Source organism: Zonotrichia leucophrys, chromosome 1A (genome assembly GCF_028769735.1).
Source record: "Zonotrichia leucophrys gambelii isolate GWCS_2022_RI chromosome 1A, RI_Zleu_2.0, whole genome shotgun sequence".
NCBI lineage: Eukaryota > Metazoa > Chordata > Aves > Passeriformes > Passerellidae > Zonotrichia > Zonotrichia leucophrys.
The window spans coordinates 11344600-11370009 of record NC_088170.1 but is presented as its reverse complement, the minus strand read 5'-3'; the positions used below and the strand labels follow the sequence as shown (position 1 = coordinate 11370009).

At 41.6% G+C, this 25410-nt stretch overlaps 1 protein-coding gene across 2 annotated transcripts in view; it reads right to left on the bottom strand.

The window, feature by feature from the left end:
* Positions 1-18780, bottom strand: part of FGD4 (FYVE, RhoGEF and PH domain containing 4) — a 99791-nt gene extending 81011 nt beyond the window's left edge. Inside the window, exon 1 of one of the 2 annotated variants that reach the window (XM_064737676.1) lies at positions 18522-18780. In XM_064737676.1, coding sequence (XP_064593746.1) covers positions 18522-18744 — 223 coding nt within the window. In that variant the 5' untranslated portion in view covers positions 18745-18780. Of the gene's footprint in view, positions 1-14037; positions 14047-18521 lie in introns of those variants that run through there. The other variant, XM_064737711.1, reaches the window with a different exon arrangement.
* Between the last annotated feature and the right edge of the window lie 6630 nt (positions 18781-25410).

The window sequence follows — 25410 nt, the reverse complement described above, 5'->3', positions numbered from 1 at the left end:
TGTTATAGTGCAGTTTGATTTTAAAAAATAAAATAGAATTACCATGAGCTATTTCTAGGCAATGTCAGGATCCTAAAGACAAAAATTCACAGGAAGATCACATATCAAGGCAGTAGAGAAAAGAACACAGGGCTAGGATTTCTTGAACTGTGGCAGATATCTCAAATAAAAGGATGTCCAAGAGACCAGGAGAGAACAGAAACTTTTGAGCCAGAAAGTGCCCTGAACAAAGCTATGTATGGCCAGCTCAGATCACTGAGGAAATCAGAGGGAAAGAAGAAATGACAGTAAGAAAGATCTCATGACAGAACCAAGTTGGCAAAGAATTTTCCAGATCAGGTGTCTGTGGGAGAATCCCACACCTTGCACATCAGCCTCCCCTGCTGAGGCTGAGCATGCAAACTGAGAGATGGTGAGTCTAAAACCCAGAGAAACTTGTGATATATCCTCAGCATGTGTAAATTACAGCTCTCTGACTGTGTGTGGCTGCTTTGTCTTGGTTGCTTTATACATACAAGAAGCAGCTTAGGAAGATGGGAAGGTTGATTTTTTTCAAATGTGTGACAGATGACACTTCAGCTAGAAACAGTAAGTGCAGAAGTCACCTGTGCTTTTGGTATTTGGACTTACAAAAGCAAAACTGGACTCTCCTACCCCAGCCTGCCTTCTGTAAAATTTACAGAACTGAAATGAGCAACATTAATGTACTTTCCTCTAAGCAAACATTTTCCATTGAAAATGGTATTTCATACAGTTCTTTATTCTGCATTCTCAGAACTCCTACAATGATACAAAGGCTTTGTTTAAAGAATAATTTTCTTTCCTCTTTGTTTCAAACACACACAGCTCCATCGAAAGAGAACATGGTTCCAACAAGACAGCAGAGAGAAAATATCTAAAGGTTTTTCATCTGTCAAAAAATACAGGTAGACCAATGTAGTTCATTCTTTAGTCATATAAGATTTGTGCTTTGAGGTAATGCTTTCCCAAACAAGACACCATCTACACTTCAGGTACAGTGAGCAGATTTACCAAAAAGAGAACAAGTGGAAAAATAAGTCTGAAGAGCAGCATTCAGTTTTGGTGGTGTTTAGTGTACTCAAAAGCTTGACTTTCTACCCTTTTTACTCTCCTCAGATGTAGCAGAAAAACCCTGCCATTCTTATGGCTCTGGCCTGGCTGAAATCTCAACTCTCTATCTTTGAGCACACAAGTGGTTTTTGAAGTGGGCTCCACATTCAGGTCCCACCACACTGAGTTTAGTGCAGAAAATGTGAAAGAATGAACACCAGTACACGAACCATCTGTAAAGAAAACCATTCCTTTTAGAGGTCAACAAGTGGTTTCAATATACCACCAGGCAAAACCACTCAGGTTTAGTAGCCATCTTGCAAACACCATGGCAAAGAAGATTTACATGTCCATTGGATCAGGATGGCAATCTAAAGCCCACCACCAGCACCAGTGCTGTGTCACTGACCATCCTGCAACTCCCAAGTTGGAGCAGTCCTGACAGAAGTCACTTCCAAAAAGACTTTTCCATTCCAACAGTAGCAGGATATCAAGTGTTCATTGTTCCAAATATTAATTGAGAAATAAAATATTTTCAATAACTGAAGCATTTTTAAAGAAGAAAATAAGTCAATCCATTTAGGTCACTGCAGGCTTCCAAGTGATACGTTCTGGAATGTGAACATTGTGAGCCCAGGAGTCAGTGGAAGGAAGGAATGTTTTACCTTATGCAAAGCAGCTTTGAGTACTGTGAGATATCAGGGCCTTGCCCAGCATGTGTGTGGAGCGCTGTAAGAGCTTCTGAAAACAGCCTTGATCACTACCAAATCATTTTAATAACCATAAAAAGCATGATAAATTGAAGAAGCAGAATTTAAGGGGGTTGTACTTGTTTTTCCTGCCCATGACAACCAAAATTGCTTAAAACAATGTACTAACACCTCACAGGAGAATTCCCAAAAGTTCTCCCTTTCATTTACCTTGCTCTAAAAGGAAATAAGTGGTAGCTTTCCCTTTTCATGGGAAAACGAGCAGCTCTCCATCTTTGGTACTCTCTTCCATAATTGTGGAACTAAATAGCACAGCAGAGACCTCAGTGACATGCTCTTCATCTTAAGCCAGATTTAGAACAGCCTTGAAAGGAATGCCATGCAAAGACTCACTTTCTAATAGAGCCCCCTCTCTCCATCTTTGATCCTCACAAACTCGCTCTGACAGCTACAATACAGACGAGGTCACCACCACAAGCTGGCTATTCTGATCATCACCTCCGAGAAGCTGGCACTCCAGGAAAGATGCAGGAAAGCAGTTCATGGGAACAGCACAAACAACAGAGTGAGCAGAATGGAAATTCAAGGGCAGTGACACGCCTGGCTACTGCACAGCCATGTCATACAGTTAATGGAATTATGTGGCAGCTAGTCTTTCCCAGAAAAGTAAATCACTGAAACATTTCTGAAGCTTGCCTGCCAAACACCTCATATTTCAGTTATTATCCTTTCACAGCAGCAAGTTGTTCACAGAGCAAACTTCCCTCATTTGAGCTATGCATAAACCCTTTAGACTGATCTATTTAACAAAAATGAAAGTCACATTTAAAAATATAGGGAAATCATTCTTAAAAGGCCTCTATTGGGGCTTGTAAATCCCACCAAAACCCTTTATAATTGCACACACACATTAGGTACCCATACATCCTGCAGTCCCAAGCACCTTTCATTTTTCCTGAACTATTTCCAGCAGTTTTATGGAAAAGAGGTTATTTATTCTTGAAGAAAGCATGCCCATTATTCCAGGGCTGAGCAGAGTGGCTGCTGCAGCAGGTCAATAAGGCACTGCAGGAAGGGCAGCGCTGCTCTGCTCCCCCTTCAGAGACAGATCACAAGCACTGCCTTCATTAACAACTATTGACTACCCTCTCTAATTACTGCATCCTAGACCTTGCCTTTTCACTGCAGCACCAACCTCAGCTGTCCACAGCAGCCATTTGCTCAGCTCACATTTAGCTTTTACTGACAAATTCACATGCTGAAAAGGGGCAGAAACCATTGTTTTACACATAGGCACTTCTGGGTTTCCAAAAATAGTTAAAATACCTAGAAATTCACTTACTGATATTAATCCACCAAATTAGATACCTGAATCTGTTGGCAAACATGTATAAAGTTAGAAATAAAAATCCAATATTCAGACTTGTAACTTAGTGAAGCAGTTTTCAGAAGAGCTCAATCTCAATACCTCAGAAAACCAGGATATTTAGCTGTTACATGTGCAGGTAAAATCCTGGCTGCAGAATAGAAAACTCCAAAGTTGCTCTCACAACTCTCTGATTAACACCACTGAGTAATATCTTTGCTTTTCCTATGCATAATTTAGAAACAGACAATCAATCCCAATTAACTGCAGGCAGGAATTTAATTCTGAATCACATTGTTGGCAGAATAGAATCCTGCTTTTCTATTCCCCCCTTCCCTTTCTTTTTGTCCTTCAGTGTTTCTCAGTAAACAAATCCCTGATTACTTTTTCACTTAAACATTTGCTGTATTAAATATTTACCTTAAGGTAAGAAGTTCTATGGAAAACTACAACATCCACACCCTACCCTATTTTTCTGAAGCATTCTTGTCTACATACAGGAATTTATTTACTTACCAGTGAAGACATCTACGAGCATTTGGTAAGAAATTAGGGATTCACATTTTCTCCTTAGGTCAAAAGAGATTCTTTCTACACCAGGCTGACTTTGTGCTATATCCTCAGAGCCACCACCCAAGGTGGCTGCACAACCTGTAGGCTGAAGGGCCCACTGCCTCTTTCACTTCCTTTTGTGGTTTTCAAGGCCAAAACAAGAGGGAGAGCTTTTTTTTTTCCCCACCAGACTATTGCACTCTTCAGTTATTTTATGAACATGTGAAAATGTTTTTAAAGCAAGAGCTTTATTCTTACATTTTGCTCTTATTTGTGGATGCAGAGGAAGATGGCAAGACCCCACACAAGCTCTGAACACCTCCACTTCATGTTTGATGTTCTCTCTGCACGCATAACCTCCTCCAGAAAGCAGAAACTTCAGTGATAGTGAAATTCCACCCAGACAAATGGAAAGCACAGTTGTGTGGCTACCAGAGGAATATATTGTCAGGCTGCACTCATCATTCCCTGCAGAGCAGTATCATTGCCTGCTGAGCATTCCCCATCCTTCCCACAGGAATGAGCGAGCTGACATCAATAGAAAGTGAGATTTCTGTCATCCATACCTCATCCTTGCCAGTTATCTGTAAAACAAGGCATCCACTTGTGAGATGGTCATAAACACACTTCACACTCCCAGCTGTTTGGTAGTAGGAAGAAGTAATTTTTTTGTTTTGAGATCTGGGACACAAAGGATGCTCAGCTTAAAGCAATTGCTTCTCAGTTCTGCAAGTACAGTAATAAGCTCATATAAACCAGTTTGGAATAGTCCTGCAGCTGAAACATTCTGTATTCATTTCACACTGGGTCAGTGTTTTGAAGGATGTCTCTTCACAGCACTGCTCTCAAAGCAATCTCAGTATCAGCCAGAGCAGGCCAAAAAGCAATAATCTGATAAGCCATTCCTGTTTCTCTAATTTAATAGTCTGTGGTGTAAAAACACCCTAAAATATAGAAACATCACCTGCAATCTTCTCATCCATACTCCTTTCCTTGCTGTTTATGCAGCAGTATGAAGCTTTGATAATTATTTGTCCAATAAGATAGAGATATCAATCAAATAAAACATAGTAGCTGCTTCCTATTTTTGAAGGTAAATGGAGTTCTGATCCTTTAAAGTTTCTTTTGCAGGGAAGACAGTTCTGAAGATAAAACTATACTTATCACACCGACTAAGATAAATAGGTCAAAACTATTTTATCAAAGGAAATACTTTCAAAACCTTTGAAGGCTGATTATTTGCTCCTGAGATGAAAAATACATATACAAATGAGAACATTACAAATTAAAACATTATGGGTTTGAATAAATAGGTTGTAAAGAGTCTCAATCCATTCAAAACAGTATTACTTGCTATACAGGGCTGCTTGAAAATAAAATAAAAATGTACAAAAATTTACTAAATTTGGGACACAATATAGTAGAGGATCCAGCATTTTGGCTTACAATTTGACAAAACAATCCTAAAGATCATTTGTTCTTATTTAGATGGAAGCACACTTGACAAGTACATCTGCCTCACATGTCCAAAAACACCTACAGCAAATAACTTGTATATCATTTCTTATCACGCTGCTCAGTCACAAAGAGGAGGGACAGGAAATAAAGTTGCTGAGACAAATTTTGCCCAGCATCAGCAGAGTCACTAAAGGATTCAGAGAGGCATTCAACAAGCTCTTGGAGCAGTTTCTGAAGGTGAAGTGTTAAGTTGCACAGACCCAGGGAAAACGAGAAGTGCATTACTTTGGGGTTGGGTTTTTTGCTCTTTTTTTTGCCTTTTTTTTTTTTAAGAGCATCTATTGTCATGGAAGCAGAAAGCAAAAGTGAGTTTTAGAAAGGTTTCACTACCCAGCAAAAGTAACCACACTGCAGATATGAAAAGCATAGTGCAGGAATTACAGCAAAACCACTAAAAGGTTATTTTACCTTCTATCCATTTCCATAGGCAATTTATTCTCAATTCCAGATTTTCATCATTGATCTCAAGCTCACAAGTAACCACTCTCAAGGAAAGAAATATGCAGGTAAATTGCTCTGTTTTCGTACTAGACTTTGAAATAAGGGTAGAAAACTATCATGCTGAGCCAGTTGTAACCATTTTACAATTAATCACAGATTAATCTGTGAAAGAGAAACCTTTTGACTTAAATCTGTGGGAAACAAGCCTATGCTCTACATGTTCATATTTCCTTCACCTGATCATAAAAAGAGCAGGTCTGATTTTATGCAAATATGCAACAGACAGGTCAGAAGTCCCTTCACCTTTCATGTGACATGGCCAATTTACTCAACACAACCATTTCTATTGAATTACAGCAGTATCAAGGACAGCATATTTGCAAACAATTCACACTTAAACTCAACCTTAGAAAAATTAAACTTGATTTACTGGCTGTAGGTCAGTACTCAAGATTTTCAAAGAGTTCACAAAAGTTCAGTGTGTGAAAATCCATAAATGTATAGAATGGTTTGGGCTGGATAGGACCTTAAAGATCATTTTATTCCAAGCCCTGCCATGGGCAGGTACAATTTCCACCAGAGCAGTTCCCCAGAGCCCCAGCCAAACTGGCCTTGAGCACAACCTGTGCCAGTGCCTCACCACCCTGTGAGTAAAAAATGTGTTCCTAACATCTCATCTAAATCTCTCCCTTTTTTTAGTTCAAAACTGCTCCCCTTGTCCTATCACTATCAGTTTGTGTATTAAGCTCTCTTCTATATAAGTCAGCTTGCTGTTTTGTTAAAAACCATGCTGGAGTGAGGAGCTCCATCTGAAGACACATATAAATAAGATAGAGGGAACCATATATAACTAATGCTGTAATCAGTTTGCCCTTTTTCCCCTGAATATGAAAACTCAGAACCTCTAAGGAGTTCAATATCATACTCTAAACACTGTTAAACACTGTCTGTAGCTTGAGCCCATCGCTGCCAGTGCAGGAAGGGAAGCAGAGCAGCTTTGTTGAGCCATAGCCAGCTGGAAATGGAGCAGCAGCCCCTGGAGCCAGAGCCCAGCCCTGCCCCAGCCCAGCTCAGCCCGAGGGGCGGCAGCAGGACGGGGAGCTCTGCCAGAACCCTAAATCCTGCCATCGTCCCCTTGCTGCTGTGGCGAGCACGCTGCAGCCTTCCCTCCCTGGAAATCTGTTATGCTTTTCTTAGGAAAGGCTGCTGGAGAATTCAGTGAGATGCCATGAGGGAAATAAGATTTTAAATTCAATTACAAAGTAAAAAAAAAAAAAAAAAAAAAAAATTACTGCATTTACTTTGCCTGCCTGTTTTGAGCCTAATAAGTGCAGGATCACTATTCAAGTCTGTGTACAAACATGGAGTTAAATATTCATGTGTCAGGACTTGCCTACGTGTTGTTTTATTGATATTTGTCAATAAAGAGCAATATGCAGCTGCTCATATCTTAAATTTACATAGGTACTAAGACTGAATTTTCACATTTTCAACACGGCACAATTCCATGAGTAAACCAACACAACTAAGATTTTGAAAGTAGAATAAACTTATTAAATATAAATTATCTTATTAACTTTATATTAGAATCACCGTAACAGAAGTAAAATAAAATTCTGCATTAGATTTCAAAACTCAGATTCTCGTCATAGATATAATGTTGTTAAAGTTATCTTCCTTTAATCTCTTGGGAGCTGAAAAATACAGGTGTGCTTTTATCTTATTTTTTAATTCAAACATTGGAATTAGAATTAATAGAAAGAATTCACACCTGCTTCCTTGTTAATATCAAATAAATCAGAATAAATAAATAAATCAGAGAAGACATGCAGTCATTCCCCACAATCCACTTATCAGGAAACAAACATTATGCACCTTTTCAGAAAGTTATTTTGCCTGCATAATCCTAAATGTATCTGCTAAGTCCTAATTAGGGAACAGAATAGTATTTAAAAATAACAAACAAAAAAGAATCCACCCCACAAACCCAAAATCCCACACCGCCACATTAATAAGTAGAAAAGAGTAAAGAGTTGATTTTCTACACTCACCAAATAATTAATTACACAATCATAATTTAAACTGCAGATTGTTCAAAGTTATAACATCCACATATAGAAAAAAAAAGGATAGTGGGAGAAGCATACATTCCACACAAAATTTGGTTCTGAATTGGCACATAAGTCATTCAAAAGCTCTTGGTAAAAATGGAGGTTCTTCTTCATGATCAGAGTTTCATTACCTATATATTATTATATATTATCTTTATGTGGCTTGCTAGCAGACCCTGTAATGCAGTTTCACTTAGAGTTTAACAAGCTTACTAATTATCAGAGTTCTCCTTCCTTCTTTCAATACTTTCCCATGCACCAAGAAAAAAAAATAAAGAAAAAAAAGAAAATCCTTAGGAACTGGGTCCTTTCAGCACCATGCAGTCCTCTCCATAGTTACTGAATAGCTCCTGCTTTTCTAATCCCTTGTATACTATACCTGAAAAAAACTCCTTATCAGAAAGCTGATCCTGCTTCTATATCCTGTGCCACAGCAAATATTGTATTTTAACTTCAAACAACCTGCTCTCTCACATATAGCAAAACAAAACCAAAAAAAAAAAAAAAAGAAATCCAACTGCAGTATTTAAGATCCCCCAGCTCTGTGTACTTCAGTTTCCAGCTCTGCTAGCCTTACTCACATTTAGTGTTGCCTGCCAGCTCACTCAATATAATAAGCGTGTAGTCCTTGTCAGTCTCAGGAAGGATAATATATTCTCACTTCTCATATTTAAAAAGCATTTTTCCTTCCCGAAACTGAGGCTAACATTTGACAGCAGGCAGCTACTTTGTTTGACTTCCTGAAGGAGGAAAAGTACTCGGAGAAATTCCTCCATTTCCACCCCAAACTATAGATTCAGGGTGGTGCAGGGGCACAAAGAACCACCTGGGAATGAGTGCATGGGAAGCAGAGAGGGGCGGGAGTGGCTCTTTTCTTCCATAAGTGCTTTTGTACAAGCAAACAGACTTAGTGGAGCACTGTGGAAAATTATGATTACTAAATATATGCACTCTTGTGGTGTCCACAGAGAACAATTCATCTACTTCTGCTCAGGTTTCTAATCTCCTTCCTTGCAGTGAGAGGAAGGAAAGAGTGGAAATTTTTTTATTTTGTTTTCTGTTAAGCCAGCAATGGTGTGAGCAATAGCACTGCACACCACAGGGCAGCAGACTGAATGGGATTCTTCTTCCTGCAGAAAACTCTCTCCAAAAACACACTCCAACACAGAACTCTGTCATTTTTTTCCTGATCTATCAACTACCTCCACCTCTAGGCAAAAGGAAACAATTGGAAAGGCTGGTGCTGCAAAGGAACACTTGTGACAATTTATGGGTGCCAGCACAGTAACTGGAGTTCTCACTTGCATTGCTCTGGAGTCACCAAGTGAGGGTTTGGGTTCTGTAACTTCACCGTATTTGAGTATTCCTAATATCACACCTAAACAAATGAACTGGAAAATAGTTAAAACTGTTGTGCCCCAGAGCTGTTCCCTATTGCAGCTACTTCAGCAGCATTATCAACCCACATTTATAGACACCAGTCATTTCCTCTGTGTCCAATTTAAAACCTCTTTGTTATTTGAAAGGACTACATTAATATTTTCTCAGAAATCCATGGTGAAAGAAAATAATGAGGTTTTTAGAGAAGAGTCTGAAATATCTGGATCAAAGTAGTTTTAGAAGACTCTGAAGACTTTCTGATGTCTCCTACACCAGAATCCTGGTCCATTGTCATATATTGCATGCTATTTCAGATAAATGCTGGTCACAGGTGCCTTGACCCCAGCAAAACACAAGCAACCAGTAAAGGGCTTGGCAGATGCCTTTAACCAACATTGTTTAACCCTGTGGGGGGAAAAAAGTAATGTGACAGTTTGAGATGCACACAACACCCCTAAAACACTCCTGTTTTCTAAGCCTCATGTAAGCCTTTAAATCAACAAATCATAAAACATGCATGGTGAAACTACTTAATCCCTTTTTCCTTTAGAACCTACCACTGTCGTATCTCAACATTTTCTGTAAGCTACAAGAGGCAAAAAAACTCAATTAAGATTCATTTTAATCAGGATCCAGTCCCATACAAGACCTAAATGGCACTTGGGACCTAGCAAAGAGGGCACAATATTCACAGTGATATACATGATATATACATGATATGTACCACGTTACAACATCCTGATATTGCTCAGGTTTTAAAATGGTAGACCTCCTTTTCTCCAGCAGCTCAACTGCATTTGGTGACAACAGCCCCAAAAAATCCCATAAAAAACTAGTGAACTTGACAGTTGGCATTGGCCACCTGGGAAAATTAATCATAACAGTGTTAAAAGGCAACAGTTGTTAAAACCAGGAAGCAATAATTCTCCACAGTTATGATGAACAGACACTTGTTTGTTTAAGCTCCACGAAAATCCTTTGAAGAGGTAACCCTCTTGGGTTTTGAAGTTCCTTTAAGTTCCTTATTAACACACACAATGTTGATGTTGTTCTCATTTCTATGAACAAAAAGCTTTTCCTATATCCAGTGCACAAGCAGCCCTTATACAGAAAAGAAGTAAAAGGAACAGTTAAAGGGGCAATTCTGCAAGATGAAGACCAAGGTTAGCCCACACCAGCACCAGCCACTGCACTTGGATATTTCTCTCACCCTTGACTGCCTGTCAGGAATGTTGTTCTAAGGACACCCTCTATGCTTGATCCAGGACAGGGAAAGGATGTGGGGGAGTTTTTAGAAGCATGTGCACAACCCATCTCTTGGGCTGCTGTGTTTGGATCCCTCCACAAGCACAAAAGCCAGGGCAATATCCCCTGCTGCCCCACCTACCTTGGCAGGCTTTAAATGCACCTTAGCATCCAGCCCAGGCTCCTGCCTGCCCTTGACTTGCAGCTCTGGTGAGCCTGTTCGCCCCCTGGATCAGTTATAGGTTAATAAATTATGAGGAACACTGTTTCCTGCATTACCATGCATAACTCAAGAGGTAATTACAGAGCAACAGTCAGCTCAGATTACCAGAACGTGGTCAGCTCAAGCTGCTGCACTCCAACCACTCTGCTTTCTAAAATGGACAATGATTCTTAGCAGTAGATTGGTGCAACTTGCTCTCAAGTTTAAAGTACATCTTAATAGAATTCACACTGCTCTATATTTAGAGATTATTTATAGATTATATCTATTATATTTATAGAATTAAAATAAGCCAAAACACAAATGCTGAATAACTTCATGCACTGGTAGCAATTCTGATTTTATTGTACAGGTGTTTTGCAAAGCCTTCCCTAAAACCACATTTTCACACAAAAATTTCCAAGCTTTCGTTATAAAGACATAAAAGCCCTCTTTTAAAGTTTCAAGAATTAAGAATTTTCAGGCTTTTGAAAGCCATCCCCAGGTGTCTCATCTCACATTACTTTCTTGAATGCTCTAGTACCACTAATCCATAGGAGAATAATTGAAGTACAAAAGGATTCTACCCTCACAGATGAAATGCAACCACTTAATAAAGAGAGTTAGTGTCAGATTGAATAAAAAGCAATGTACAGTATGTTTGCATTAAGACAGGGACACTTTGGCAAGAGTCAGCTGAAGAAAAGGCTGATAGCAGTGTAATTGCATAAAACTGATAAAAAATTCAATTCTATCAAAAACTATTGACTTTTTCTGTATCAGTGACTTTGCTTTGATTCTTAACTCACCAATTCTGAAGAGAGACCTAATTAGTCACTAAGTTTAATTTCCTGACTCAGTTACTGATGTTAATATAAATAATGCATATATACTAGTATTCAATTAAGGAAATGAAGTGTCACAGACAAGATAGTAAATGATGGTAAGTGATGGCAAAGAGGAAAAACATTCTAATAACTCACTACACCAAGCTGTCATCAAGCCCTTGTGATATAAGACAAAATACTTTAAAAGCAACCTGCCTTCAAATATTGTTTGCTTTAAAAATTTTACAATTCAGGGAATAGGTCTCTTCCAACCTAGAAATTCTGTGATTCTGTGAATTTATGGGGTTTGGAGTTATTTAAGTCTGCTGTAGGCACTAACTTTGGTTTTTGATTTAGAATACCTGTTTGATGGGAGAAGAGAAACCAGGAGCCTGCTCTCCTGTGAGCTGGCAATACTACAGCATTCAAGAAAGTCATGTGGCATACGAGAGACTCCTGAGCTGAAGCAACCAAATGTCTCAGCCTAGTAGGAAGATGAAGCCTTAAGTAGATAAAAAAAAAGTATCTCTAGCCCAGCTTTCTAGCTGGAGCTTAAAGGCTGGACAGTCCCCAAAAGGAACAGCAGCTGGTCAGGTCAGGATGCTGACCAGTAGCACTTTATCCTAGATCTGCTACCTTGAGAAGCCACCAGGAATGGGCAGGGGGATTTGCTCTCAGGTTTTCCAGGTTGAGGCCTCTCGTGCTTCACAGAAACAGAAGACACACCAAAGATGCAGTCAGAAACTTCTCCGCTGACTTATCAAGTGCCACGAAGGCCCCAGTGATGACCAGCAGAGCCAAAAGCCTGGCACAGAAACATCAAATGCTCAGCTAATTAAAAAACCAACTCTTAAAAGAGCCAGAAGCAATTCAGCCACTGAACCAGTGACTTTTAATCGTTGTTCACCATTGTCCCTCTCCTAGCCTCCTCCAGTTCTGGCCACACCAGCATCTCTGTGTGCCTGCAGTTACCCATGGGGGGAAGGCTGCACCTCTAAGCTACACTGTCCCCTGTGCTGCAACACATTTGTTCAGAAGTCTTTAACAGATCACAGAATTTCCCATGCCACAGTTCAGTTCCACCACATTTTTCCTTCTTTCCAGGCTATTTAACTTGTTTCACATTAACATCTGACATACTTAGCACTAATACTTATAATGAATGCTATTTCATTGCTCTGTCCTCCCTTCCACTCAGTGTCTTTTGCCTCTAATTTTAACACATTTTATGCTCCATTTTATTAAGTTTCAGTGCAATCAGAGGTGTTAAATTGCTCTGAAACTCATTAGAAATACATTTCTTTACATATCTAGTTTTGCAGACTACTGTAGCAGTAATTTTCCTTCTCTCCTGTTTTTACTCAATTCTCCTCATATTCTGATATCACCTTCCTGCTGTCTATCTGCACCCTGGGACCACACCTGATTTCTACATGGCTTGCCAACATTTCAACAGAACCCCATCCTCCCTTCCCTACATTTACTTCAAAAGTCCTTTCTTCTGCTAAAGGCTTATCTCTGTTAAAATGCTATTTCCAAGGCAGCTGGGTGAAGAAACCATTAAAAATTCCTTTCAGTTTCCTCCTTTATGCTCAGGTTATTTACACAACCTGGTGCTCTGGGGACACACTCCCTAAGCAGCATTCTCTCTGCCTTTGTCAGGAGGAGTTTGTTGACAATGGGGTGTATCTATCGAGCTGTCCTCTGCTATGCATTTGATTAAAATGTTTTGACCATCAATAGCTGGAGGCAAAGTTTATTCACAGATTTAACACAGATGAAAAGGATCATTCTGATTATCAGAGTGTAAACATTCATCCCAGATCCCCTTATATTCAGGACAGCTAATATACACAGCATCCCATTCTGGAACAGAAAGATTTTTTCCTCTCATAGAAATAGAGTTTCAGCTACAAAATTCACAGGCAGTAATTTGATTAAAATATTGAATTGACAGAAATGTTTCGAAGAAAATCTACCCAATATTAAGAGAACTGGAGGAAAAAAGCCCACAAGTGCCTCATTTTAAAATTTCCTTGCTTCATATTTTTCCTTTCCCTCTGACAAATCCTTCATCCTGGGAAGACAACTTATCTAGCAAATGCATAACACTGCTTTAAGACACAACAGTGCAAAACAGAGCAGTTGGAGGGTTTTACCACAGATCTCACTGTACCCAAGACATACTGACAAACACTGCCCAGTTATGAGCAGGATTTTTACTGCAATGCTGGGAGATGAGACAGTCTCTCACTGGCACTTAAGAAGTCGGGAAAAGTCTGATAGCTGCAGTTTCAAGCAGCACGGGTGCTGACAGAAAGAGGAACAAAATAATAGCCAAGGGCAAACCACTGGGTTTTGGGGTTTTTTGTTATTAACAGCTTCCTTTGTCAATATTGGGTTTTACTTGTTACTCAAAAGTAACACATTCCCTGAACAAGCTCTCCTCTTCCAATCTAGAAATCTCCCAACCACATTTATTAAATTATCTACAAAAGAAATCAGCTTTATGATCCTGTACAGCAAACTAATTTGTACTGGATGTGCAAATTATCACTTTCAGTTTCAGCAGTGCCTAGAAGCATTTCAGCAATGTTACTTACAAGAACCTTACCTGACTTTGGCCTCTCAGGCTACATTGGAAAGAAGCTTCTAGAGAAAGGAGCAGGCAAGTTTCAGCAAACCCACGCCAATTGCAACTCTCCTTTGAAATCTTTTGTGTATTGTCACTTGAAAGCCAATCAGTGAATACAAGTTTTAATTTATTTCAGGAAATCAACACTCAGATCACCAGGAAGTCAATATTACAGGGCAAACAAGAATTATTGGGTAAAGTTGACGTTGTCAGACAAGAATTAAATAGAAACATCAAAGCAACCCAAAATACACATAGACATGACTGGACAGTGCATTAACTAAACAGTACACTCTTACTGGCTTTAAGGGGAAGATTTTGATCCTAAATGTTTGGAGGAGAAGAAATGGTAAAAGCAAAGTTCCATTTCTTGGCCCTTCCCCACCTTTGCTTCAATAAGAGGCAAAGGTGATTAGTTTGGCTTAAAACAGGAAGCTCTCTAATGAGAGGAAAATGTATTTATTTTTGACAAGTTCTGCATAAAGCAATTTGTTATGCTTTACTTTCCCTCATATTTGAAGAGAGAGAAATGCTTGGAAGCAGTTTCCTCATATTCACCTTCCTCACCCAACATTTTAAAGTATCAACACTCCTTGATAAAGCTCAGCTTTAGAAAAATGTCAGAAGCCTCTAATCCCCAGGAAGGCTTGTAAAGCAGCTATTTTTCTTTGTCAGTGGTCTCTAACATACCTAGAGATGCAAATCACTGCTGAGATTAGCCCTAATGATTGTATAGGTTTTCCCTGAACACACTGCATAGCAAATTTCCAGTCACTGAAGACCAATCAACAGAATGAAGTGGGTTATACAAAGCCAGGAAAAGAAGAATCAAAATCCAATGTTCATTGCTGTATTTTCAAAGGTAAAACAACAACAATGAGAAATTTTCAGGCAAGGCACAGTTATCCTTCCAGCATTTAAAAAATAAACAACAAAGACATGTTTCATAGACTAGAGCAGCATGCTATTAGAGTCTCATTTATTTATCTCCTACCGCAAGGTGGAAACCCAGAAGATTACTGAAGTTTCTTTAACATAATCCCATCATTTCATACCCATTTACAGGCAGAGCTACAACAGCAGCAGCAGGGAACTATTTTTTTTTCCTGTCAGTGTTAGAAGACACCTTGCTGCAGTGAAGGCTGTCCTGAATGCAGATTATTACCTCAGCTCCCCACAGGGCACTCTGCAATGTCTGAGACTGCCAACAAACAGCACAGAGCCAGCAGATGTACAGTCAGAAGTCAGTAGTCAGAGGAAAACTTCCCAGAAAGGGTGAAAATTGGCACTGCAGTGGGCAAAGCCATGGAAGCAGTGCAGGATTTGGATGCCACAAAAGTTAATCTGGTTTATGGCCAGAAAGGCCAGAGGTGACTGTGCTGAGGACAAGAATAAAGCTGTTTCTTGCTATGACGGTGAGTTGCTGTGTCCCTGCATCCTGAGTGGTGGCTTCACTCCTGGATTAAGTGTGCTGTGTGGAGATAGAAGCTCCCAGGGCAGCTGGATCCTCTGCAGAATCCCAGGGGTGCCACTCTCCCACCCTGCAGAGCTCTTGGCTTGTGAAAGTGCTGAACAAGCAAGCTGTGAAACACCTGTTTCCTGGTGGGAGGCTCTTTTTGAGTTAACATGCACACACACATTTGAAGTAAAGCTTCACTTAAGTCACACAAAATCTGAATTATAATGCAGCATGGAAATAGGCACCAAATCCCCAACAGCTATTCCCTTCAAAAAGAGATTGTTAATCATGTTACTTCACACAACACCCTTTACTAAACAGTTTCCAGATACCTAGTTTAGCATTTTCCATCCATTTCAAACTATCTCTGAAGATTCAAATACTCTTTTGTCTAAACTTTTAAATTAATGTCAACTTCTAATGAGAGAGAAATTTTGCTTTGTCCTTAGGCAGTTAAACACACTAAACCTTTTCAAACTCACAGGTTAATAAAACATAATTGCCACTTTGCACGCCATGAAGGTGAATTTGGGCTATAGGAAGCAGAAAAACAGAAAGATTTTTCTGTTGCATGTCAGACACTTTGCAGTGCACAACAAAAGGCTGATGCTGTAACAGAAAACTTCAGTAGCTTGTATCAGCATCAGAAATGTTTTCAAGCAACACCAATAATGGAAACACTCCTTGATCTTCTGGCTCCCAGCACATAAAAGCTGCACATACCCTCCTTCATCAGTCCAATGTCAAAAGCTGTGAGGCAATATTGAGGCGTTACAATAGTCTTTATTATGTCATTGCACTAATTAACACACAATTTACTCGTTTGAGAAGTGTTCTGATATGCTTGCCATGTGCATCATCCAGAACTGTTTCAAATGCATTTACAGCTCATAAAACAGATCTACTTTCTCAGTTCCTTTCCAGATACAGATCTGAGGGAATTGCCTGAGAACTGTCCCCCAGGCAGCAATGTCAGTAACTCTCATATTGCACAACATTTGGCAGACACAAGGATTGGGGATGGACTACACTAACTCCTTTCCTGTAAGATTTTCAAGCAGGTCAAAGGCATGGTGCTGCATTAGAAAACCCTTTTCAGATCCAGTTAATATTTATAAACCAGAAAAGCATAAACACCTGCCTTTCTTTTTTTTTTTAATAGAAGAAATAACACACCTAGCTTCATGTTGCAACTGTGAATTAATTTTATTGCAGAATCAAGGCAGTCTGGTGAGCTCTTGTCAGCCACAGAGGCAAGTGCAGTCACATTCTGGCTACAGAGAGGAAGCTACAAAGCTATCCTGGGTTTGTGGGATGCTGAAGCACTGGCTCCAGCAGCTTCTGCAACAGGAAGAGCAGACAGGGGGCCAAAGTTCCCCTCTGAGAATAGAAGTCCTGTTCAGAAGGTTTCTTCATCTCATTTTCTGGGAGAAATGGATTATGAATGGGGAAAAAAGAGAGCCTTTATGCACTTACATGGAGAAATCATCACCAAATCTCCCTTTGATTTCCCACATATTTGAAATTCATCTCCTTATCTTAATTTGTGAGGTTTTCATACTTAGAAGTCACAATACAGGAAACTGCTGTTTGTTTATTGCAGTGCAAGGACATTTGATTAGCAGGATATTGCTCCTATCATGACCCTCAGAACCTTCCTGCAGCCCAGCAGCTGACGAGAGCAGTCACACTGAAAGGCTGCATCCTGCACAAATGCTTAGTGGATAAGTCACCTGGTGGAGCTGGTGTGAGTAAAGATGAAAAGAACAGCAATGATTGTAGATGAGTAAAAATACACTACCCAGGAGTCTAAGGTAGCAGAGAGCAACAGCAGAAAACTAAAGAAACTAAATTGCAAACTAACAGAAAACACAGAGTCCTGGTTGAAAGTATACCTCTGATTGAGGAGATGAAAAATCCAAGTCTACAAGCTGCAAACACAATTACCAATTCCTCTTTCCCAATGTAAACGAACACATAAAGCCTTGAGGGAAAAAAAAAAACCCACCACGAATAAAAAAATTGTGGTTTCATGCACAAATCCAAAGTCACTACACATTAAAGCTAAAATAAAGGATCCTGAACAGCATTGTGGTAGTCTGTTCTTCTCTGTGCATACTCATTGTTTAATTAAGCAGGCCTCTTGCCTAGGAAGTCATGGAATGACTGTCCCCAAGCGAAATACCCCATCCTAGTATTTGACATAATTCCCAACATTTTAACAACCATATGGCAGAGATCACAAGCTTTATTTGACCCACTTTGCCCTTACACACCCATAAAACCAAGAGGCTGTGACACCACAAGCATGGGGACAGCACAATCGCACTTGCTGTCACATCACAGAGTTCAGACCTGGAAATGCATGTGTGTGTGTGTGTGTGTGTGTGTGTGTGTGTGTGTGTGTGTGTTAACTTGCTGATAAAGGACGCCCTTCTGAAGCTCAATTTTACTTTTTCAGGGTGGCCAAGGCAACACAGGTAACCAGCCTGAGTCTGTCTGTCCCTTTCCACATTATGCAGCTGCCTCCTGAAGTGTAACGTGCCAAACAAGTCCAGCATGGGTTCCTGCTGCAGGGGGAAAAGAAGGAGGCACTGAGGAGGTGCCAGACACGGTCTGCGACATGGGGGACATTGCTTTCCTGCCACCCTAAGAACTGCCAGCACAAAACTCTTAAAGATATATATGTTACAATAGTTTTATATGTAACAGTGTAAACGGACATGAATAAAAAATACAACTTGAATAAAAAGTACAGCTTGAGTAGGTTTCGTGCTGAAGGTGCGATCCCCGAAGGCCCGGGGGGTTTCTCCTGATGAGCCCCCGAGTTCAGCGGCCCCACGCCGGCCACCAGCCCCGCACGGCAGAAGTGGACAGGAGGATCTCCCCGGCCCTGGCCGGTGAGCAGCACCCTCAGCTCGTGCAGGAGGAGGAAGGGGGAAGGCAGGGAGCCCAGGGGAGCCCCCCGGGACAGAGCGATGCTCCCGCTGCGCTGCGCTCTCACCTGCGGCCGCGCTCCGGGCCCCGGCGGGCGCTGCTCCTGCGGCTCCGGGAGCGGCGCTGGATTTCCTGCGGATCGCCACCCTGCTGAAGTGCGCTCCCTCCGCTCCGCTGCTCCTCGGGGCGGCCGAGAAGCGGAGAAAGGCGGACTGGGGCAGGGGCCGGGGGCTCCGCAGGGCCCCCCGCGCTGCCCCGAGGGCCGCGCCTCCCTCAGCGCCCGCCTGCATCGCTCGGGCCTCACCTGCGGCCGCTCCCGCCCGGCCTGCCCGCAGCGGCACCTGCCCGCAGCGGCACCGCCTCCGAGCCCTGCCCTCGCTACCTGCCCCGGGACGGCTTCCCCGCCCGCATGGCGAGCCACAGCCCTGCTGTGATCACAGTCCCGGCCCGGGATGAGCCGTGGCTCTGTCCCAGCCGGGTGCCCACGGCGCCAGTTCCCCCTGCGGGCACCGCACCCGCTCCGCTTCCTCCGGAGCCGCGCCGGGAGACCCCGGCCCCGCTCCCCTTCCCCTTCCCGTTCCCGTTCCTGCGGCCGGCCGCGCTCTGCCCCCGCGCACCTCCGCAATGCCTGTCCAGCTCCTTCAGGGGTGTCAGACACCGCACTGACATCAAAGGAGCTGCCCTGACTGCAACACAGTCCCCCGTGCCCAGCGAGAACATTGGTATCTCAGTGGTGCTGGGACTCAAAGGTATCTCTGAGTCCCGGCACTTAAAAGTGAGTTTTGATGCCAGGGATGGAGCTGCAGTTCTTTAATCAATAATAATTCCATCCACAAGCCAAAGCTCTTGCCTCTTTGCCAAAGCTGCTAAATTTTCACCAATGGGAAAGGCAATCAGCAGGCTATGCTGCTTTGGGATTACAGTCAGTTCTACAGCAGCATTGTCTGAAAGCCGCTGTTTTACCTGGTTAGCCAAAACACGATGCTCAGAGGAAAACATCTCCACCTGTACCACTGTGAGAGCAAGCCTCAATCAAGAGCTCTTCAAGTCAAGAGCTTTGAAGTCTGTCAGGGAGATTGATGTGGTGCAGTTTGGGGCAAAGCAGTTGAGAAACAGTGCTCCCACTGCACAGGGATTTCCTCACCTTTGGAAACCCAAGGTTTTAGGGCTTCCCTAAAGGTGGCCTCCTGTTTTGGAGCATGCTGCCTCATTTGCCATCAGCTGCAGCTGGAGGATTTCTTCATGAAAGAGGAGTGCAGCTACACTCCAGGAATGGTATGCCTTTGGCAGCAGTCCCACACAACCTTTAGTTACCAGGAAAACATGGTTTGCTGAGGCTTGAGAGAATATTCTGGGGAAGTTCCCCTCTGTACTTACCCTGCTCTTACATCTCTTTTTGACCACTGTCAGAGATGGGAAGTGGGCAGGCAAGACCTTTCATTTGACACATACAGCCAGTCTTAGGCTTTTACATATTCCAAAATGAGATTTTATGGACTGCTCAGGCAAGCTGCTGACTTCACAACTCCCTTGAGTCCCAAGGGACAAGGATGCCTTTTGTCAGCACCCACAGAGCCATGTGTACATCACAGCCACATCTGCAGGGGGGAACCACGAGATGGGGCATCAAAGTCCTGTGCTACAGGGTGAGGATCCTGCTGAGTCTTTTCCAGGAGGCTTTCTTGGCATGCAGGACAGTAACACACCACCTGCTGATGTCAGCTGTGTGAAGCACCAGCAGCGTGTGACCCCTGGGAGGCACGGCAGGAGAGAGGACGTGGTGGTTTTCCCATACCACACATGAAGTAGTGAAGGATCATGAGGCAGAAGCCAAGTGAGTGAATCTTCTGCTTTCAGTGTCAGCAGTGAGCAGGGGTTGGGGGAGAACTGGTGCAGCTGGGACATCTGCCACCATGTGCCAATGACCTTGCTCTTTTGGTCTCTGCAGTCATTCTCTGCCAGAAGAGGCTTGATCTCTTACAGCCACCCCCTTCAGTTCCTGATAGAAGTGAAGCAGCCAGATCACCTCCTGGATCCTTTTTGTCTGCTTGCAATTGCAAACATTAGGTTTGACTTATGCAAACATTCAAAAAAAAAAAAAAAGTAGTGGCTCAGAGATAAAAGACTGATTTATGTCCTGCCTTCAGTCACCTGACTAGGGCTGGGCATATGGACATGCATGTATCACTTATTACTGAACTTTGTACTTACCTCTTTAAACACAGAGCTTTGCTCCTGGAAGGAAAGCAGCTAAGGAAACAAGTGCAAACACACCCTACAAATGGTAGGAACTGTGCTAATTTTGCTCGATGTTATCAGTGAGTGGTAGCTTATTACAGTGTCACTCTGGAAAATAAAGGTCACCTCAGAAAAGAGACTCATGCCAACTCTGTGGCATTGGAAAATTGGTCACAAAAGCTCCTTTTCTTGAGAAAATCCCCCTGAAGCACACTGACATATTTAAAGCAGTGAGGTGACAGCCTGTGATAGAAGAAACCCAGGCAGACAGCAAATTCCCAGTAATTGCAAAGCACTTTTGTGCTGCAGTGTGGTGCAGGTTCCCAGAGCAGCTTACTGTCTCTCTTCTTTTCAGCCAGTTACACACAGACCTGGAGCAGCTGGTTCAAGCTGGCTCTGAGCTGCTCTACACCAGCAGCTGCTCTGTTCCGCCTGCTTTGACAGGGCAAAAAACTTCCGCCGCTCTTGGCACGACCTTCCTCCTTTGCTGTGCTCTCAGTCCCTCTTGTTCTCCATCTCCGGGCACACACAGAGTCCTTTGGCAATGTCAGCAAAAGGAAAAACACTTGAAGTGTAAAAGGTCAGTCAGAGATAAGTATTATCTTGGAAATCATCACCCTAAATGATTAAACTATTAGTGTAATAAGTGGGGAAGGGATCTGAGAACAGGAAAATAAGTTTACATGTAGACAGTATTGTGAATGCTGCTTAAAATATATCAAGGTCAGAAAATGGCACTGCTTGGCCAAGAGCCTTGCAGCACAGCTCCCACTCCAGGAAAAGGGCAGGAGGAGTCACACACCCCTCTGGTGCCTGGTCACCAGCAAGGCACAGCCAGTGTCTGGGCCATCCAGCTCCAAGGCCTTTGTGGCAGCAGTCAGAAATGCAGTGGGGCACACTTGATTTAACCATGCACTTATCTGCATGTGGGAGCAACAACAGAAACCCTGCAGAAGCCACAGAAGTGGAGAAGGAGAGCAAGCACAGCTGGCAAGACAGCCCCAAGAAGAAGTTGAAAGAGTGCTTCTGGTGTGTGAAAGTCATGGAAGCGTTCAGCTTGTGCTGGTGGAGACCCAAAGCATTCAGGGAAACAGGACTTTATAGGCAATCTTGGTTTTGTTTGTGAGAAAACAAATGCATCACTTTGCATGTAAACCATTGTTCTTCCAGTAAACCTCTTTGGATTAATATTTTACTAATGGAAACAACCTTCAGAAGACTTGATTTTCACTAACTCCTCGAGTGAGACCATTTCTGTTGTTGCCATTGGTCAAGATTCTTTTTTTCTGCCGGAATTTAACTTTACTTTCTCCGCAGTTGCACTATAAATCTGTTCCATGATTCAGTTCAAGGCATCCAGCTTTGATTTCTCTGAGTACTATCTTGTGCTGTATCCCACAGAAAATCTGTTTAGTAACATATTTTTAGAGAATTAATCCACAGGACCCTGAGAGAGAAGATGCATGAACTCAGCACCTAACCCAAGAAGATTTGTAAAACTTTCTAAACATTGAAAACATCAAATTGTTTATAGTTTATTTTGAACTGATTTAGACAGTAACTTCTCAGAGGTGTGAGAGAATGATGCCTTGAAATGTGTTCTGTTAAATATGAAATTCCAAATAAAAACTAAATTAGAATATAGGCTATAATATAGAAAATTCATTTTAGATACATAGGTAACCAAGCCAAGTCCTGCCTAAGCTATTCTTTAATTCACCAGACAGTTTGAATTTTCTGTGAACTGCATTTAAGCCAACAAACCAGTTCTGCCAGCAGGGAAGAATAATGAAGAACAAGAACCGGTAGAGCAGAAGATTGAGTAGGATACTAATTAGAGAAGAATTTCACTCATCTCAGACCCTCATGCACATTCCAGATGAAAAGTCTCTTCCAATGGCAGCAGCAGCTACAGTGCACTAAGTGTGTGACACTGATACCTAGGTTAAGCAAGAGATTGTGAGGCAGATACTCAGCCTGCCCCAAATTGTGATGCAGGCAAAGGCAGCACCCAGCACCCAAAGCCACAGTTTCTAATAAATATAATACAATACAAATCTGTGTTCTGCCTTGCTTGACTGGGTAAGAGGGACCAATATTGTGTTTAATCTCTTTCTCCCTGTTATCATTTTGGGCCCCACTGAAGATAATGATGGGGACTATGCAGCAGCAGGTTTTGTCCACTTTTAGCTACTGCAATAAAGAATGCTATTTGTAGCCCCCTAGAGCCAAGATTTCTCCCTCTATCACGCAGATGGGTGCTAACATGTAGCTTTGCAAGAACAGCAGTATGATAATTAATGGAAGAAACACCCCTGCTACACATTGCTTTGTTGGTAATTTTGTCTCACCCCTTTTTTGAAGCACAGAAGCATTCAGTATATTGCAAGCAAATTCTTGGAATTGACTGAAAATAGGCTGAGATAAAGGTACCAAACACATCCCTTAGTTTTACTGAAGGATTGCTGCTTAGAGGGAATAATTGCTCCCTCTAATCAGTTTTGTTAGGTAAGTCTTGCAGAGCAGCACTCATTTAACAGAGACTGATTGCTTTTAGAAGTTGGAATATTCCTCATTATCATCGCCACAGATTAATGAACTGTGTCTCACTATCCAATTGATGTCAGTCATTTAGGTTCCATTAGCAACAGGGCTTTAGCTTTGACTTGCATTAACTACATGCAAAAACAAACTTCCATAAGGTCATGTTAGCAGAAAGGAGAGAGGAAGCAAGCTGTGCTTCAGAAAATGTTCTACTTCTCTATTTCATCTTTTATTCTGTAGTGACAATCAACAGCCAGGTTGGAAATAAAAAAAAAAGAAAAAAAAATTAAAAGACCTGGTCATTTGAGACACTTTAAGTGGGGTTTAGTGGGGAGATGCTCTAGGATTTCCTTGGAGCCCTCTCTCTTCCAGGCTGAACAACCCCAACTCTGTCTGTCTCCGTAGGAGAGGTGCTTTGTTTGAAGAGTCTTGTGCTGCTAAGGTGCTGGATACATCAAATATTAACCACTGTCCCTCTGTGAATGCTTACCTAAACAGTAAAGCAAAATGTTTTGGTTCTCTGCTTAACAAACCAACACAGGTAGAGCATATGGCTGATAAAACATGTTGTGAAAATAAAAGCCTAATTATAACTTCCAGCTCTGGAAGAAAATACACCAGTCTCAATATTGCAATGCTGCCTGCCCTAACTTTGGTTTTTTCCCTCGTTGTAAAAACCAAGCTGTCAGGTACTTCAAATTACTTCTAAAAAGGCATATGGTACATGCACAGGAGTTTCAGCATACTTCTTAATAATTTATGGTGACTTAAAACAGAAAGACTTCAAAGCTGTTGCTGCATTTGCAAACTCCTCTTAAGTTTTCCTCCCTTGTTTTCCTCCATTCTGTTCTGCATTCCACAGACTCCCTTGGATATTTCTGGGATAAAATGTTATTATATGACCGTGAAAAGGATATAAATGTTGCTTGTATTCAACTTCAACTCCTTGTTTTATCCTGAATCTAAAAAATAACATTCTATTCATATTTATAAATTTTTTAAACTTATTTTTACCCCCAGATATCTAACATTGTCTAATTTTGGAACTTAGTACTTCAAACTATCTTTATAGTGTATATCTATGCTAGGCTTTATGCACTGCAAATGGCTGTACCTTTCCATAATGAAATCTGTCATGTGTTTATATTCCAGCAGAGATAAAATAAGCATGATTGCACACATGAGGGGTCTGAAACTCCAGAACCTCCAGAATCTCCATTTGTGCTTTGTCACAGATTTATATTCATGGTTTTGAACACCCTTTTAATGGGTTTGAGTCACTTAAAAGAAAATTAATGTTCTTTACCAAAATAAGAGCGTCTGTATTTTACTGAGCAATCGTTGGGGAAAGAAAAGTTTTCCCATGTTCAGGCATTATTTTTGTCTTGGGTCTGGTGACTCAAGTGGCCATTCTGGTTTACAAGCCTGGCAGACAGTCAGAAGGAGGGCATAGGTCTACAGAAATGAAACCAGCAAAAGAATGTTAAACTCCAGCTATTTATAGTGAATCTCTGTCCATACTAAGCACTGCAGAAATAGGAAAAAAGCTCTGAGCCAGCTCCAGCCCCTGAGCAGTGCAGGTTCTGGGGCAGTGTATGTACCACATGGAGTAAATAACTCACCTTCCTGCCCACGTCTAAAACCACTCTGGTATTTAACATGTGCAGGTATGTGGAGAGGTGAAGGATTGCACGTAATCACTTCACTCAGTGTTGGTGTTTTCCCATCACACACTCTTCATTTGCCTATCTGCAGGTGAGAGATAACAGCACCCAACTCACAGAGATGTTTTGGGAAAGAATTAATATGCATAGAGTGCTCTGAAGATAAAAAGAGTTACCCTGCATTTGTCTAAGATAACAAAAACCTTTGAAAGCCATGGTGGCTTCACAGAGATATTTTCCTTTTCAGTAGTGTAGGAATTTGAGATTGTTGGTATTTTTATTGAGTGCATTTATGTAAATTCTGATGTTATGGTTTGCAAGGCTGAAGTTGAATCACAAACTGGTCACCAGATATTGGGCTCACATCCTCTACATTCAGAATTTGCTCTTCTGGAAAGGAAGCTCTGCACTCTAAATGTTGCTTTCCATAACATGTTTCCAATCTGAGTAAATAGCTTCAGTTTTAATACTTCAACCAATATGACAGCATTGAATAACAAAAATCAATTT